This window comes from Typopeltis vanoorti, chromosome 2, assembly GCF_054136105.1.
Source record: "Typopeltis vanoorti isolate ZY-2024b chromosome 2, IOZ_Tvanoo_1.0, whole genome shotgun sequence".
NCBI lineage: Eukaryota > Metazoa > Arthropoda > Arachnida > Uropygi > Thelyphonidae > Typopeltis > Typopeltis vanoorti.
Window position 1 is genome coordinate 20035036 of NC_143550.1, and position 19831 is coordinate 20054866.

Here is a 19831-nt window from a genome sequence, read left to right on the forward strand (position 1 = left end):
TTGTCTCAGTAATGCCAATTATGTAATTATGTCCATGTGGTACTTTTCCAATTCTTCTGCAAGTTCAATTTCCTTTCTATTAGTACTTCTTATATTGATGATTCCTATCTTCACTTCTCCTGATGTTGGGTTTATTCTTCTTGTTCTAGATGTTGAGTTGGAGCTTGTTCCAGTGCCATGAAAGTTAGAATTGTTAAAGTAATGGTATTTCCAGTAGTGATATATGGATGATGTGACAGCCGGATTATTAAGAACACAGACAGAAAGAGAATTAATTCATCTGAATTATGGATAAGGAGGAAACAATTAAGAATCCCATGCACCACAATAATAATAACTTTCTAGAGAACATAAAAACAGAATACTCCAAGGAGGAGGCAATGATCTCTAAACAGAAGTTAATGTACTTTCGGCATTGTTGAAAGTTTATTTTTCACTTGGTTAGAGTATAATAAATCCAGTGTAATTTATTAAATAAGGGTGGCACAACATTTGGCAACTCCTATAGGTAGAGATGACCTGCTAATGCTTCTGCCTGGTATCTCCACTTGGGCCTGGCTCCCACTGAAGAGACCTCAATAAAGGTCGAAACTAGTCTGGGTTGTGGCCCTTCCCTTAATGCATAACATTAGACATATCCGCAAGGAGATGTGTTTTGCATTGTGGGAGATATACTGAGATAGGAGTGTTAGTAGCTTGCTCCACCTTTGCAAGGAGTGTCCTGGTGTTGTACCACCTTACCCCAGTCCTGAAGATACTTTCAGGCATAAACTTTGTTTGCTCACACTTGGATAAAGGATTAAACTAAATTTATTGTACTTTCGGCATATCATGAGAGCAGATGAATCATTGGAAAAGGCAGTTATGTTGGGGAAGATTAAGGGAAAGAGAAGGAGAGGAAGACAGTGAAAGAGTTGGATAGATAGCATAAAGAACTTACCAAGCTGCTGAAGGAAAAGACATATAACAGAGAGTCAGTAATGACTGGATGACACATAAAATTAACAACAATTTGGCATTTAAATGAGTGGTAGAACCGGACAAATGAAATAGTCATTCTTCAAGAAGAACTGCAATATACTCCAAGATCAGTGTACACTAACTTGTATACAGCATATTTTTACTTTTTCATTTTTTTTAATTCTTTTTTCCAGTCATCAAAACAGCTTTACACAGAATAGGTATATAGTATTTATACTGAAAATATTACATACCTCTGACTTGTATTCATGATACTTTCCAATCCTGTAAATTCTGCATCAAGAGCTAAAAATTCAAAAAAACTAGGATGTCAAGAAGTTTGTTAACTACTCGTATACTTAAATAATCACTGAAAAAAATATTCTCAGACAATGGCAAGTTTTTAATCTTTTAAAGTTTATAACTATGCATCCATGATATTTAATTATAATAAAAAAAATTACACCAAATATTCAACACTAAACTTGAAGATAAACTTCTTGACTGAAAAGCAATTTCAAGTAAATTTATATGGACAAACTTCAATATGTCAAAATGCACAATGAAACTTATTTGTGCCTATGGTATCACAGAAGGTTCTCTTGAGGAAGAAGTGAACAAAAAATTTTGAGACATTACAGCTGGAAACTGACATAAAGAAAATGAAAAAAGTGGTCCTTGTTGGAGATCTTTAAACAGCAGAGTAGAAAATGAATCCCAACCAAGCATATAGAAATATTTTGGGAAAATCTGGAGATAAGGCTAATAATAACAGTAAGTACCTACTGGATTTCTGCCCATGATAAGGACTAGTCATTACTATCACCATGTTCCAACACAAAGATGTACACAAGTTCACAGGAAGAGAAGACAAGAATTAAGAAAAGCCACAGACTATGTTACTGTTGATCATGATATCATCATACTGGTTTAGGATACAAAAGTATATACAGAATATGAAATTGGAAGTGACCATCCCTTAGTTTTAAGTAAAATAAAAATGAAATATGTAAAAAAAATTTAAAAAGAATTAAAGCTGAGTGGCTTTTATTGATCAAGTGGTGTAGACACAACCAAGCATACTTTATTTAAAAAAAATGACACAGTTCACAAATAAGAACTAATTGGAGATTCAATGGCAAACACTGAAGAAAATATCTGATTCAGTAAAGAAAACAGGTAGTGAAGTTATCTTCTTACAGACTTCAACACATGCCACTCTAGATTGATTCAGCTAGAGAGGCATGTGGTGAAGTTATTATTATCAATTATTATTATTAACATCTGCTCTCCATGGAGTCAGTGACTCATTGTGGGAGGTACACACTATTGCACACAATGCTCATCCAACTGTGCTTTAAAACTGATTCAATGTGTATACATTCACAACACACTTAGTCAATGCATTCCACTCACCAACCACTCTCCATGCTAATCAATCCTCTATTCACACCCTCCCTATACAGTTTCCAGCAATGGCCTCTTATTCTACCCACCCCCACTTACCCATTCTATAAAAATCACTTCCATGTCAACCTGATAACAACCCCTGACTAGCTTATATGTCTCAATCATATCCCCACACCCCTCTTCCTCCTATTCAGGAGACTTTACTTACATTCTCTCAATCTGCCCTCGTACTCCATATTCCAAAGACCACCTTTCTGAATCTTCTATAAAATCCTAACATCTCCTTGTCACCATGAAAACCAGTGACCAAATCTGTGCACAATAATCCATATGAAGCCTGATCAAGGCCTCAAACCTCTCTATTTCTGTATGTCAGTGCAGTGTCCTCCGCATCATTGCCATTATTCAATGTGCCATCTTAACAACTTGTGCAATGTGGCCCCTGAATTTCAGGTCCTTGTCCACCATCACTCCTAGATCTCTCATCTCCTCTACTTCCTTTAAAGTTTCCCCACCAAGTGTACACTTTGCATCCCATCATTGCTTACCAAATCTCAAAACCTTACACATTGCAACACTGAACTGAAAGTTCCACTTACCCTGCCCATTCATGCAATCTATTCAAAATCCTCTTGTAAGGCCATAACATCTGCTTGACTGTGCATTGTTCTCTCCAGTTTTGCATAATCTGCAAACAGCTGCATATCACTAGTTAAACCCATCCCAATATCATTAACATTCAAATAGAACAACAATGATTCCAAAACAGATCCCTGCAGTACACCACTAGTGACCGTCCTCTTTCAGGATACTGCACCCACATATACAACTTTCTGATACCCATCTGACGGCCAGTCACTGATCCAACTCAGAAGTGTGTTATCCAATCACATCTGTTTCAATTTATTTAACTGCTTGTCGTGTGGCAGTCTATCAAAAGCTTTTGCAGAATCCATTACACCACTGTATCTGCATCTTCTCTCCAAGGTATTTGTCACCTTGTTATAGTACATAAGTTAGTGAAACATGATCTCCCTTTAACAAACCCATGCTGATAACCACAGAGAATATTGCTGTTATCAACCCATTTCTATATCCTACTTCTCACAAATCTCTCCAGTACCTTCACCACAACTCCAGATATACAGATTGGCCTATAATATGAAGCTACAGCCTTATTACCACTTTTATGCAGTGGAACAATTTTCCCCTCCTTCCACTCCCTTGGAACTTGTAAACAGGCATGCCAATGCTATGGCCAATTCCGTGGAACATTCCCTCAAGATGTTGTTGTAATAGATTTCACGGTATGATACGAATACAGATGGATAAGAAAATAACTATTTATTAACTTATTATTCCCTCAAGATGTGTGGTGATATGCCATCAAATCCTATTGCTTTATTGACATCAAGTTTATTCATTTCCTCAAAAACTTCCTGCTCACTCACAATTAAGCCATCTTCTCCTATGTCCTCTACACTTAAGTTCCTCATGATTCCACCCTGATCAAGATGAAACACCCTTATATACTGATCACTGAATACCTCAACAATGTCTTCTGCAGCAGTTACCTTTCTACCACCTTTCATCCATTAACATCATCTTACCATAATCATTCTTCCTTCTACTTGCCATATATCTAAAAACCTTCCTCACAAAAGTCTGCCATATGGCTAGCCACAACCCAGGTGATCACTTTATGAGCACGTTCACCAACTGAATGAAAGTGTGAAATCTGTCACAATTATATCTTCTGGTGAAATGATCAGATCTAGAACTCTCAATCCACACATGCTCTCATTCACATGCTGCCTGAGATAGTTATTGCTCAAGAACTCAAGAAATTCATTTTCCTTATTCCCAAATGCTATCTCTTCATTCCAATCTATACTGCCATAATTAAAACCTTTCCTTTGTCCACTAATCCAAGTTGTTTATACATTTCTTCATCACCACCCTCCACATTCACAGGCCTATAGCAACATCCAACTAAATAAGTCTTCCTGTCAACCTCCACATTACACCACACTGCCTCATAACCATTGCCACTATTTCCCTCTTTTGTGTCTACCTTATGTGGACATAATTCCCCTGCTATCATCAGTGGCACTCCCCTCCTTTCTTGCCCTTACTATTCTTGTAAAAAATACTGTATCCTTCCATTTCTATTCCTGTTAGAATATCATCTTCATTCAACCATGTTTCACTTATTCCAATGGTTGTGGGGCAAATAAACTCAATCAGTGAAACCATTTCATCTCTTTTATTTCGGACACCATTCTGGCATTTGTAAACAAGCACAGTAATTCATTTTTAAATCTATAACTAGTCCTATCCAAGCCACTTGCTGGTTGTTATTTCCCCACCACACCTGCCCAATTGTCATTATCACCACTTACCACATATCTGCTCAGTCTCAACTTCCTGACTCACATCACAATATACTTCATCTTCATACACATTCACTGCCACTTTCAACATCCACTCTCCCTATGCCATGTCTCCCTGTCCATCTGGGCTTCACCCATTTCCTCATTCCTCTTGCATTCCCGTTCTCTCTTCATCTCTCACACTACTACAGTTTCCACTGCCAAACACTTCTGTCTCTTCAATACCACTCTCCTGATTTTTCCCTTCATCTCTCTCTCTCTCTTCTGGTTTTTTGCACACATAACACTGTACTTCCATCCAGCAACACTTTCTTCAGTGCACTCACTCCAAAGCCATTCAAATGCAACCCATCATGCCTGTATAATTTCATTCTTCCCTCAAACACATGCCATACAAAACTGTACTCCCTTCTCCTCACACAGCTCTGCTAGCATACCATTCATGATTTTTGCTCTCCATCGCAACTCATCATCATCATACCTTGGCAATACACTGTAAACCTTTCCTACTACACTGTTATCTTTTACTCTTCTCAATAGCCTCCTGATATTTGCCTTCACATTCCTCCTCATGTCCACTTAGATCATTTATTCCCACAATCATGACTAGCTCTCTTGCTCATTTCTTCCTCATGTCTAATGCCTTAATTATCCTACTCATTCTCCCTCCTGGATAGCAGACCTTATGGACTCTCTCAGTAACTAGTCTTCTAACTATGGAATCTCCATATACTGCTATCCTGGAAACACTCGTCACCTCTTTTTTTCTGCGAGGGCAGAAAAATAAGAACACTATAGTGGACACATGAAGTTAAAGAAGCAGTCCTGGTAAAGAAGAAAGCATTCCAAAAGTTTCTAGCAAATAAATCAGTAGATGCCTAAAAGAATACAGAGAAAATGTAAGAAAGCTAAGCTACGTGCAAAAGTAGTTAAACAAAAGTCATGGGAATCCTTTCTTTCATAGTTACATCGTGATCAGCATTCATTTTTAAAAATTATGGAAACAACTATCATGTTATAGTAAAACTTCAGTTTAATATAAGCCAAAATAATCACCCTATGTTTCAACCTTCACATCAAGGTCATCATTATCTAGAGTATACACATATATATATATATACAAAGAAACAAGTTACGTTACAATCTACATAGTATGCCAAAGTCACACTAATTTGATCACCTGCTAACACTGGTGGCCTGACTTCTGGTGAGGGGGAACACCTTTAATTACATTACATTATTTGGTTACAATTCATAAAGAGGTATATTAAACTAGAGAGCAAAGTGCTCTCACACAATTACTCACAGATAAATTCATATAGATGGTGGCCAATAAGGGCTGAAATTATTGCATTGAGTAAAGTAATAGATATGAAATAAGGATTTGCTGGAGAACTTGAAAGAACTTATGTGGGCTGAAAGTGTGCCATCCAAATTCTTGGGATTTTTATGCCACTGTTATTTGATTAGAATGGTTGATCAAAATTTCACAGGCTTCCTTAAATTTGCATTCATACCAAGCTTTTGTATGATGTAAGGAAAATACTGTTCTAATCAATTTGGTGTAGGGTATTAAGAGTGCAATCTAAGAGGCCAGCTTTACTAAAATTGTTAAATTGAATGTGTTGTTTGTGTTCTTTTTTATGGATTGAAATTGTGCATCCTGTTCACCAATATATGGCAAGTTACAGGTCAATAGATTAAGTATATTCCAGGGTAGGCTAGGGACAGAGGGGAATCCTTGAAGGAATTTAATGTGTTTTAATTTTATAGGTAGTTTAAAAGTAGTATTAAGATTGGAATGGTGCAGAATTCTATTTATTTTAACTGATAACCCTTTAATGTATGGGATAGCTATGGTTTTACTATAATCCATATTATTTGCATTTTTGGTGAAGTTTTATGAAGAATTTTATTGATAGTATTTTTTATCTTTATTGGCCAGTATGTGTAGGCTTGCAGTAGACAGTGAAGGATAGACTTCCTGAGGAAAGATGTGTGACCAGTGCATCCAGGAAAGTTTTGGCTTTCAATGATAAATTTTATGCACTCACGTTCTTTGTTCAGGTGGTTGAAGAAGGTGTTTGAAGTTTGGCAGCTGTGTGGCCAGATAACAAAAACATCATCAACATATCCAAGCCAGACTGTAGGTTTTAAAGTAAAGGAATCTACAGCACATTGCTCAAAAGCTTTCATATAAAAGTTAGCAATTGGGAAAGACAGTGGTGGGTCCACTGCTGTACCTTCTTTTTGTAGGTAAAATTATTTTGCCAAACAAAGTAACCAGAATGTACTAGGTGGGAAAAGAGAGCCATAATATTGGCTCTCTTTTCTGCCATAATAAAGGCAGAAACATCAAAATTGACTAATATATAATCTTTGCCAAGTGTTATGTTTTTAATTTTGCTTATAAAGTGTTGTGTGTTCCTTATATAAGAAGGCAAATAAGCTACCAATATCTTGAGTGTTAACACTAATTGCACGTTTACATAATAATCAGGGCAATCTATACCTTTAACTACTGGCCAAAATGGAACATTATGTGTGAACTTTGGGAACCCCATAAATTCAGAGAATGAGTATAATGTGGTCACAGTTTTTTAATAGTGTCCAATGGCCAAGAAGTGCCATTTAACATACATCCTAAATGTCAAATTTCAAGCAATTTCATCTAGACAGAGAGTTACTTGATGAAATATAAGATATGATAATACTGGAGTCTTGACAGATAGCAGATTAATATGGAGGAAAAATGTCAATCAAAAGTTAATAATAATAATAAATTTTTCATATAATACTATCATAATATCCTGTCCATCCCCTGAGGGTACATATTATATTGATTATAAGAATGATAATGAGAGATGGTTATTATTCATTTTTCTCTGGAGTGATGAAACTGAGGAAGATTTAGAAACAAATCATTGGATGTGAAATTTCTTTCTAATATGCACTTTTAATACATTTCTGCCATCTTTTTTTCAGAGTTCTGCCATCAGCTGTGGTCTCCAGTTTGTTCACTAACTGGTTTATTTCTAACTCAAATAATTTGTGTTTGATATATATATATATAAAAAGAAAAAATTAAATAGTAATTAATTAATAATAATAATAAAACTTGTCAAGTAACAGAGTGATTTGAAGGAAAATTGTAGATAGGAAGTTAGTAGTGATGTAATTTTTTTCATGTAGTACTATCATATCCTGTACACCTCTTGAGGGTACATGGCAGGAATTTGATGATGATGCTAATAAAAACTTATAAACAATTAATAGTGATTGCTTCCCAAAACTTGGATACTAGAATACAGTCTAAGTGGTTCAGGTTCAGATGATTTCTTAGCATTTCACATTTCAAGGAAAAGACAATCAAATTTGAACTTGCTGGAGTGAAGAAGTTTTGTCTGGTTCCAAAGAAATCTGTGTCTGTGCCTAGTGTCAATAATGTGAGAAGCAAATCCAGTCTTGTCAGATTCCAAAAATGTAATATAGTCTTATTGTTCTTCAATTCTAATCAAGGCAGAAAAGCCAGTCTGTCCAAAACAGGAAAGATGACATGAGCAGGGTACCTGATATGACACCTGGTAAGGAAAGAGGTGGTAAAGTATTCTTTGTTGATAGTAGGAAGGAAGATGGTTTCCGAACTAGTCTGAAGGAAGTATATAATTCAATTTATGAAGAATCCTTGCTATTTGTTCCAAAGTCCCTTTATGGTAGGTTAATGAAATTCTTTCACAAATTAGATTGTAGTCTGGTAGAAAGCTGATAATTATCAATAATTTTTTGAATGGTAGTTTTGTTGTGTCCATTACATATCAGAATACTTTTAATTTTATTCAGTTTCATCTAAAAAAAGGGATCAGAAGATCAGATGGTACAAGGTCTGCATACAAGACTCTTGAAAATAGCCATTTTTTATGATGGTGGGAAGATGAGTGAATATATCTGCCATAAAGGTTGGTTTCCAATAAACTGAAAATTCAACATGACCAGTGGGATTACAGTATCCAAAAAGGGGTAGATGATTATTGGATTCATGTTTTCAATAGTGAATTTGTTAAGGGAGTATAAGGAGTTTATTTTCTCTAAGAACTGAAGTAATTCTGAATCAGTGTACAACTAGATTGAAAATATATCATCAACAAAATGCAACCGTATATGAGGCTGAGGGAATAGTGTCAAAGAATTCATTTTTTAGGCATTCCATGAAATAATCAGATAAGACTGGTGAGATAGGACTGTCCATTGCTGTTCTTCAATTTGCTTGAACAACTTATTATGCCATGTAAAAGAGCCTACTTTGATGCTAAATTTAAATAGGTTGACAATATCTTCTGGGAAATCAGATTGTAAAAACTGAAGAATCTCTTGTAATGGCATGTTGGTGAATAGCACAACATTATATACTTCAGTTGCAACTGAGACACAAGCTAATATATGCATGATTTAAGACTCATTATTTTGATTCATCTTTTGAATGTAGTTAACAGCCTATCTCCTTGATGATGTTCATGTAACGGTGGATGAAATATACTGGAGTTTTTGAATAAATTCTATATAATTTGTGATACATGTGTAAGCCATGAAAGTTATTTTAATGAGTCTAGTGTACACGTTCCATTAAAGATACTTACTACGTTACTGTTGGCAGTAATGATTTCCCACTGGTTCAGAACACAAGAGTGTATACAGAGAATTTGAAATTGTAAGTGATCACCATTTAGTTTTAAACAGGACAAACCTGAATTTCTGATTTAAATTAAAAGAAGAGTGTGCAAGAAAGCTGTAAAACAAATCAAAGTTGAGCAGCTTACCATTTGGTGACTAGATTTGAACTTAAGTCTAACTTCGAGAGACCTAGCACAGAGGATGCAAGCACCACTTCCACTAAGCTACACAGGCCTATTGTGGAAATATAACAATCATTTGTATTTAGGTTTAGTTTTGTAGATCTAGAAAAGCTGGTGACAAGGCGCCAAAAGAAAAACTGTTCAAAACCCCACAGTTATAAGGTGTAAATGCATGCTATATTGAGCAATGCATAGTCTATATATGAACTGCAATTAGCAGTTAGAATTCAGGGAGGTACAAGATGATAGTCTGATGTTAAATCAAGTGTGGGACAAGGTGTACATTATCTCCACTGTTATTCATCATTTTTATGGATCACATTATGAAGAAAAGTGGTATTGTAGCAAAACTGGATATGTTAATCTCAGCTCTTTACTTTACTTTACGGCTGATGTTATACTCCTAAATAAATCCAAGACAAGTGTACAGATTCACCAATTAAATTGAATAACTGCTGTAATAGATTTCATATGAAAAAAAATTTGATATGAAATTTCTTAAGAACCTCTTGTTTAATTAGATTATACAGCCATTTTACACCTATCCTATTTATTCTTCGAACTCTAGGTACATCACCATGCAGTGTCAATATCCATCACATCCAGTGGTGAGCTATAAGGAGCTCGCGTGAGCCCTTTGTTAAATTTTTCTCAAATTTGCAAGCCCCTTATTCTTTTTGTTTACTTTTTTATTTTTTCGAAAAAAAATTTTTTTTGAAACATATTAAGTGACAAACTCATACAGTAACCTAACAAAAATTAGTCTATTCGGCAGTGTATAGATTATTTGGAATTATTGTTTCAACTCCTCTATAACAAATGCGCCCAAGTTTGAAAATAAAATAAGCACATATTTTATAATAAAATAAGCATGCTATCTTTACCCTTCTCCCTTATGGTAGCCAATCATATGGTAAAACGAGTAGCCAATCAAATGATTTATAAAAGATTATAAAAGATTTCATTCTTATTATATTTTGATAGTTAAAAATGTTTTTCTTATGTAAGATAAATTAACACACTTGATTGTGTGCAAATATTTCATGTTTAGATCAGAAATATTTGTCTAAAAATGATAGCCTTTAGACGTTGATTGTCCTCTCATACTTTTTGATTGGAATTTGTACACAAGCTGTATTAATAAAAGTTTTAGTGTGAAATACAGTGTTTTTTTTGTTTTTTTCTCGACAATGCGAGCCCTTTGTTAAAATTTCCATAGCTCACCACTGGTCACATCCAACAACTGATACCATAGTGCAGAACCCAGCCTACTCCTCAGGTGGTCATAATATAATTTCCTGCTTTGTAGTTCAGCATGTAACATTTTCAGAATGGAACATTCATAAACTTAGCCACTTCCCAAGTGAGTACTACATGACACCAGCTGGAGGCAGAATGGGTTACATCATTAATTAAAATCACCTCTGACATTATAATCAGATCTAAAACTCTTTGACCTCAAGTTCCTTCTGTCACACACTGCTTTGGAAGCAGTGTGTGACAGAAAGAACTTGGATCCTCTCCTATCAATATGGCACTTTGTTTAGTTTTAGCTGTCACCATTATTGAATCCAGTGATGGTTGACTGGGCATTGATACCTCTGAGAGTTACTTTATAGAAAATGTGAAACTTGCTATTCTTTATAAATTAAGATGTCCAGAAAGAGAAGTGCATTTTCTTGTTCAAGCTCCACTGTAAATCAGATGGCTGAATGGTATTTGTTTAGAAAAACAAAATCTGAAAGTGCTTGTCAATATGTCTCCAAATTATCACAATATCATACACAGAGCAGATTCAAAGTGCAGGTCTCTGGTGAATCACTTAGTGACCTGGAATTAAAATTCATCACTAAACATTTCTGTTCATAAAATGGAGAGCTCATGATAAGCCCAGAAACAGAGAGAAAAGTATTTTTTACCTATTATGTTATGGACTCTACAAGTCTAATATCTGTGGCAGGAACATATTTTTAGAATGTTTAGCTTTGTAATTACCAAACCAGTATTAAACAGTGAGAGCAAACAAAGTTTGTGCCTGAAAATATCTTCAGGACTAAATATGGTGTTGTACTATCTTACCTGGGTAAGTAGTACAACACCCAGGCAACTTGTAGCAAAGGTGGAGCAAGCTACCAACACTCCTATCCCAGTATCTCCCATAATGCAAAACGCATCTCCTTGCAGATATGTATAATGTTATGCATTAAGGGATTGGCCACTACCCAGACTAGTTTCGACCTTTATTGAGGTCTCTTCAGTGGGAGCCAGGCCCAGAGTTAGAGATACCAGGCAGAAGCAATAGCAAGGTCATCTTTATCTATAGGAGTTGCCAAAAGGTTTGCCACTTTTTTTTTATTAAATTACTCTGGATTTAGAGAAAGATGTTGAAAGTTTATTTTTCACTTGGTTAGACTATAATAAATTTAGTTTAATCCTTTATCCAAGTGAGAGCAAACAAAGTTTGCACCTGAAAATATCTTCAGAACTGAATATGGTGTTGTACTAGTTGGTAGCTTGCTCCATCTTTGCTACGAGTTGCCTGGTGGTGTACTACTTACCCAGGTAAGATAGTACAACACCATATTCAGTCCGGAAGATATTTTCAGGTGCAAACTTTGTTTGCTCGCACTTGGATAAAGGATTAAACTAAATTTATTAAAGTCTAACCAAGTGAAAAATAAACTTTCAACAGTATTAAACAGTAAATCAATTTGGGATATACATTATACAAACCTATAAATGTTGCATTCCTTATAAAAAATTCTATTTCAGGTAGAACCATGTCAAAATTTGACCTAAGCACCTCAGTCATCTTTTTCCTTTTTTTTGTATTGGAAATAATGCTCAGAATCAGTAGAGATAATACCTTGAAGCCTTTTGCAATGTTTCTATAAGAAACAATAACAAAAAATTAATTAATTAAACAGTAATAATAATAATAATAATAATAATAATTAAATTAAATTATAGCACAATGATAAAACTCAATTTTAACATAATTTAGAAAATATATTTAATGTAATACCAAAGAAGTTTACTGCAATGTGAATATCAATAAAACAATAATCAAGATAATACTTATTTATTTTGGAATTATAATTAATGATTAATACAAAATAAATTTAATACCATAAATTTAACATTATAATAATAAGCAGAAGTTGAAGCTGCCCACATTCAGTCCAAAAATTACACTCAGAAAGTGAAGAGGAGGGGGGAATAAGAGTGTAAAATAAAACTGGGAGGTGATGTACAAAAAAAGAGGAAAGAGCGGGGAAAGGTTGCAGCATGTTAATAAATACAAATGCTCATATTCTTGGATGATGGAGAGTGAGGAAGGTTGGAAGACAGACAAATATAAACATGGATATTATTATTCAGGTCTCCATGAGGTCACAAGACTCGGTTTGGGAGGCCCACGCTAGAAAACACAAAGTCTATCATACCATTCCTTGAATTCCTTGACAGTTCATGCTCTGACCACTTCATCAGGCAATGCATTTCATTGTTCAACCACCCGACATGCAAAGAAACCACTCCTTATCTTCTTGCACACAACTTCCATTCGTAACTTCCAGGGATTTTATTATTATTACGTGACACCTCCAGGGAGTCCACAGACTCATAGAGGGAGGGCACCTACTCTACAATTCTCTCTCTCCACACTCATTCCACTAACTACAACTAACTGCAACTATATCAATGCCATCTACCACCACTAGTATTTCCACAGACAATCACAAACACCCGACATGCAAAGAAACCACTCCTTATCTTCTTGCACACAACTTCCATTCGTAACTTCCAGGGATTTTATTATTATTACGTGACACCTCCAGGGAGTCCACAGACTCATAGAGGGAGGGCACCTACTCTACAATTCTCTCTCTCCACACTCATTCCACTAACTACAACTAACTGCAACTATATCAATGCCATCTACCACCACTAGTATTTCCACAGACAATCACAAACATCCATGTCCACAGTGGGATTCGAACCAGCAGTCTTTTGGCTGGAGAGCAGATATACTAATCACTCAGCCAACCAGGCCGGCAGGGATGGCCCGTTGTTTTTCCCCAAACAAAACAACTCCCCAGTGACAACCCTTAACTACCTCTCTACAGTTTAAAAGTCTCAATCGTATCACCTCTCCTTTTTCTATCCACCAAACTCTGAAGTTCACATTCCCTAAGCCTACCTTCATAACTAATATTGTATAACCCTGATACAATCTGTGTTTTCTGCCACTTCACTCTTTCCACAGTTAATTTATCCCCACTCAAATCCTCGGGGAATATGGAACATGAAATATGGAAATGCTAATATACAGTAATGCTATGATGCAAGCGTCGTCAGAAAGGTAGCTTGGATTTGGTTTATTTAGAATGACTGATAAGAAAGCTGAGACCATAAAACATTCACATAGTGTCAGTCAAGTATGGGTGTTTTCAGGATGGTCAGCCTTTATTTTTGTCCTATCACCTCTGTCCACAAAAGGTTGGAAACTTAGAGTATATATACTCTAACAAAACTATTGAAGGTTTTGAACTCATTCACTGACTAAGCACTCATTATCATCTCTGGCACTCTCAATTCACTCATTATCCCACCACCACATACACTCTCTCTCTCTCTCTCAAAGCAAAAAATCTACTCCTCATATCCTTGCTAACCACATTCCTACAGAGTTTCCAAGGTGACCCCCTCATTCTCTCTTCTTATACAGTGAAAACTCTGATAAAATTATGGATGATAAGATATTTTAATGGATAGTAGCCTGTGTAGCTCAGTGGATGTGGCATTTGCACACCATGGTGCTTAAGCGCATGAAGGGAGACTTTGGTTTTAAATCTAGTTGCCAACTAGAAGAAATTTTTCTAAGCCTTTTTTCGACCAGTTCCCAAGTTAGTCGATCTCTGGCACAGGTAAGCGGGTTTTTCATCCCTTAAACTCAAGAAAAAGCTACATAGAACCCACATTATTTCGACATTAAAATACGAGTGTTAGGGTTAAGGACCAAGAGATGGCAGCACTTGTTGAGCCGTCTCTCTCTCTCTTCACTGCATGCCGCTTAATTAGTGATAGCCTTGGGCCAGCTATCTCTGATTGGGTACCAGTGGAGATTGAACTGCCCACTCAGTCTTCAAAAGTTAGATAGGGCTAAACGGCCTCACCTACTCCCTATATATGGGAATAAAAAGGCGTTAGCTGATTTTTTTTTTTAATTTACAAAATCCAGTAAACCTGCTCAAGAGATAAAACATAATCATTTTCATGCTTTCTAATAACCAAGATCGAAGCAATGAGATCTATCTTGCACCCAAAGATTTTCAAACATCCATATCACAGTAAGGACTGAATTCATATGTTGCATAGGAAAGATTACCCATTCAACCATCTAGGCCAATAAAGGGAAAAATCTTGAGTTGGTTACAGAGAAAACACTGTCACATTCATCTGACATGAGCTGAATGTCATCTTAACTGACTAAAGACTAGATGGGATCAAAACCTATGTCTTTCCCAATTTAGTTTTAGTGGCATGATAAAGTCACTGAGTCAGTAACTTTAAAATTAAAAGCATTAAACTAGAGATTATTAATATCATTATATGGATATCTACATAGAGTCTGAATACTCATTGCAAGAGGCACAAACACACATTAATCATTATTTGCACAAAACTATTCATATTTTTCTTGAATTCACTCACAAAGCACATAATAAAGCTTCTGGCACCTTATTTCACTCCTTCCATTTTCCAAGGAAAAAATCAAGTCCTTGTGGCTTTGCTAATTTTTTATATAATTAAAAATTTCTTAGATAATAAGTTTTGTTTACTTTTAGAGCTGCTTCAACTGTTAACAGCTCACTGAAAAATGTTCACAGGTCTATTTCATTTAGTTCATTTCTTCTACTGATGTCCCAAAACTTATATATACAGTAAAACCTCCTTATACGAATGCCTCCAATCATGAACAAATCACTTTACGAACTTTTCCACTGAAAAATAATTGTACCGATTGGCAAACGTCGTTCGTTTTACAAATGCACTGACACTCACATGAACTGCCATTATCTCCACACTTGTTGATCAGTTCATATCAGTGTGTTTAGTTCTATTCCAGTTCTGTGAATCCACTCTTTAGTGTCTATATCAAAATTTTGATAAATTTACTCTCTAATTCAAAGTTTTTTTTTTTCAGTTGTGTTATGGTGTTAATTTAATAATTAGTTAATATGGCTCCTAAAAAATGCAGTGATGAAAATAAACAGAAAAAGAGAGCACCCAGATCAACTATTGAACTCAAAAAAGAACTTATAGCTAAATGGGAAAATGGAACTCGTATTTCTGAACTAAAGTTCAGAAATACGAGTTCCTAAAGATTATTTAACATAGCAAAATTGACAATCTATACTATTAAAAATAGAGATGCAATTAAAAAGGCTGATGTGGTTAAAGGAGCGAAAACTGTATCCTAACCGATCTCAGGCTGTTGAGGAAATGGAGAAACTTTTGTTAGTGTGGATTAATGATAAACAAATGGCAGGTGACAGTATTTCAGAGGCAATAATTTGCAAAAAAGTTAAGCAACTACATAGTGACCTTAAGCATTCAATCCATGGTTCTAGTGCTGACAGTCAGGTCTGGATGGTGGCGTGTGCGAAGTGTGCAATATACACAGGCACTGCAGAAGAAAAGGCGCCTAAAAGATGTCAAAAAATATGAGATAAGAGTTTAAACAAACAATGAATGGTGCATATTATTATGAATGTGCGTCGTCTTCCGTTCGGACCCCGTCTCCCGTTTCGGATCTTCCCAGAAACGAACAAATAAATTCTGAAATTGTATCCTGGACCCGATTATATCACTGTAATTTTTTATTAAAATTTATGAAAATATACCTAAAATAGTTCTTTATTTTTTGATGTATCATAAATCAACTTATGATTAATTGTTGAGTTCCGTGTAAGGGCCGTATCCTAATTTTAATCGGATCGAATGCATGTGGTCTGGCCCTAAAAGTCAGCTTATTCCTGATAACTCATTCTTCTTGACATTCGAGCCTGTTATATTAGCAGGCTGTTAGGGCGGTGTCAGCAACACAAAATAATCGGCGAACTCTCAAGTCCAATGCAAAACATTCTTGTAAAATTCTCTTATCTATTTTTGTTGAATAAATCTCTTAACTTTATATTACTATTTTATATTATTTTGAAAATTTATATAACTTGAAAAAATTTGTATAAGTAGGACTAATCCGTAGGTAACAATATACTGTAAAGCGGTTTTCATTTGTTTTCATTTCCTGTTCGTTTTATTCACACTTTATTCAAAAAAAACTTTTTTGGAAAGGTGCCGAACATTAATCGCATATACAAGAAAAATACTATGCACCGGTCCTGCTGACAGTGATGATTTTAAAGCTAATATGGGATGGTTTGAGAGTTTTAAAAAGAGAACTGGGATACATAGTGTAGTAAGGCATGGAGAGGCTGACAGTCTAACAAAGAGTCTGCTAATCAATTTGTGCATGAATTTAAAACTTATATAGGGACGGAGGGATTTCTTCCTTATTGTGGCCTGAGTCTAAACAGGACTTTTCTGGAAAAAGATGCCTAAGCGAACTTATATCAGACAAGAAGAGAAGGCACTGTCAGGACGCAAACCGATAAAGGAATGGTTAACTCTCTTGTTGTGTGGTAATGCTAGTGGTGACTATAAAATGAAACCTTTGTTAGTGTTTCACTCAGAAAATCCCAATGTTTAAATCAAACAATGTAATAAAAAGTAAACTAGATGTGATGTGGAGAACTAACAGTAAGTCTTGGGTAACAAGGAAGTTTTTTATAGAGTGGATCCACAAAGTGTTTGCCCCCAGTATAAAAAATTACCTTGAAAAGAATAATCTACCTTTGAAAGCACTTCTTGTGCTGGATAATGCTCCTGCTCACCCCTCCAGGCTTGGAGGATGATTTGGGCAAGCGCAACTTTATAAAAGTCAAATTTCTATCTCCTAAAACCATTCCTCTTATACAACTCATTGAACAGTAGGTCATTTCCAATTTCAAAAAACTTTATATAAAGGCTTTGTTTCAAAGGTGCTGAAGTAACACCTGAAACACAACTGACCCTCAGGAACTTTTGGAAAAAGCACTTTAACACATTGCATTGTTTGAGGCTTATAAATAAAGCATGGGGTGAAGGAGTTTCTTTGAAAACTATGAACTCAGCATGGAAAAAATTGTGGCCTGAGTGTGTGACCGGCACAGATTTTGAAGGTTTTCCTGCAGAGCCAGCAGAATCTGTGGTTGATAAAATTGTGTGTCTGGGCAGATCCATGGGATCAGAAGTGGACAATGATGTAGAGGAGTTGGTGGAAGATCATCAAAGTTCCTTAACAACTTCCTCATGCTGCAAAAGGAGCAGCATGAGGAAGTTGTTAAGGAACTTTTTTCAGAGGAGGAGGGGCCCAGTAAGGGAACCATTTCCACTGCTGAAATTAAACTGTGCTTCCGTTGGGAAAAAATCCAAACCACTATAGAAAAGTGGCAACATGTTTAATGATAATTTCATTGCACATTTCAGAAAAATGTTAAGAACAAGACAAACCCAGATAACTCTAGATAATTTGTAATCAAACTAAAGAATCACCATCTAGACCACCCACAAAAAGATAGAAAACAGCAGTGACACCTGAGAGACAGTTACCTGACATTTTTATGAAAGGTGACTCACCTTCAAAACAATAATTTCCTTCCCCCTCCCCATATATCTTCAGTAAAGGTAAGGTTCATGTTATATTCTTATTTTTATTTTATTTTAATTATGATAATAGGCAAAAATTTTTCATGTGGAACAGATTAATTTATTTTACATTAATTGCAATGATAAAAATAGTTTCGCATTACGAACACTTTTCGTTATATGAACAGCCTTCTGGAATGAATTAAGTTCGTAAAATGAGGTTTTACTGTACACATATTGATTTATCAACTTAGATAGGGAATGTATAAATAAGGAACCAAAGTTTATTAATAATCTGAAATCATCAAATATTTCAGACATAAATTAACTATTGATTATCAATGACATAACAGTCAAAATTCAAAACACAAAAATCATAGAATGTGATTCTTGTAAGATGACATCTGAATAGTATAAATCTGAATAATAATAATATTATTATTAAAAATATAAGTTACAGCTACTAAGAATTAAAATCTTCCAAATTTTTAGTAAGAAAAGGTAATCATTTAAACTGGGTCAATGTGATAAGGCCTCCAAACTTTCTTTAAATAAATATTCATATTTAAAATGACTCCTGAAAGGATCCTGTATCCTGTGTTATTACATGCTGAACAAGACAGAGATTACCAGTAACAGATAAACACATTCAACTTTTCTATCCATTTTTTCATTAAGTGTGATGTCTGGGAAAGCTAAACTACCTGCTTTTTCCTTAGGAAACCTGATCTAAGGATGTAGGTTGTTAATCTCTTCTAAGAAGGGGATAAAATGCAATAAATTTTTGTTCAAGGGACAGGGCTGTCCTCTGTGAGCACTGGACTTAACCACAAGAAGACTTAATGTATCATATATTCCTACAGTCCTATCTCTCATAACTCCATGGGTGAATGTAAGGTTTCCTATCCCCCATATTCTATATCCCTTCTAGTGTCTCCAAATCTATCACAGAATCCTGAAGAAGAACCAACTTATAACCACATTTTTCTCCTACCAACTAGCCAATTTCTTACTCATCACCAAAGATAAACTCTGTCTGTACTAGGTGTTGATCAAGTTATGTGGAAAATATCATCTTTTGGCTGTTCAATGAAGAGGAGAACTCAAGACAACCAATATTATATCTGCTACCAAAGGTCCAATCTTGCCTGATGTGTTACTGACACAGAACATAGGATACTTTTGGTATTGTACATGCTCGATCCACAGAAGCTATTAATATATATAGAAAACCATTAATAATAATAAACCATAATTATAGTTTTATCAGATTTATCATTATCAGTTTAAAGTAGTCAGATGCTATCTTTCTAGCTCATAGCATTAAACTATGAAAGTGGAACTGTGTAGGTAATCATAACAAGCTTTGGAGGCAGCAAGAAATTGCAGGGGGGAAATGTTAGCAGTGTATGGGATATAATTATTATTATTATTATTAAACAAGACCTCACGGAGTCAAAGACTCAT

At 35.3% G+C, this 19831-nt stretch overlaps 1 protein-coding gene across 1 annotated transcript in view; it reads right to left on the minus strand.

Moving 5' to 3' along the window:
• The window catches only part of LOC150108861 (pre-piRNA 3'-exonuclease trimmer-like), a 509147-nt gene that overhangs the window by 472091 nt on the left and 17225 nt on the right, over positions 1–19831 (minus strand). The window contains exons 2-3 of the mRNA XM_090403827.1: positions 12347–12501; positions 1215–1266 (exon numbers count right to left, since the gene is read on the minus strand). Of these exons, the coding sequence (XP_090259953.1) occupies positions 1215–1266; positions 12347–12425 (131 nt within the window). The 5' untranslated portion in view covers positions 12426–12501. The remainder of the gene's footprint in view (positions 1–1214; positions 1267–12346; positions 12502–19831) is intronic.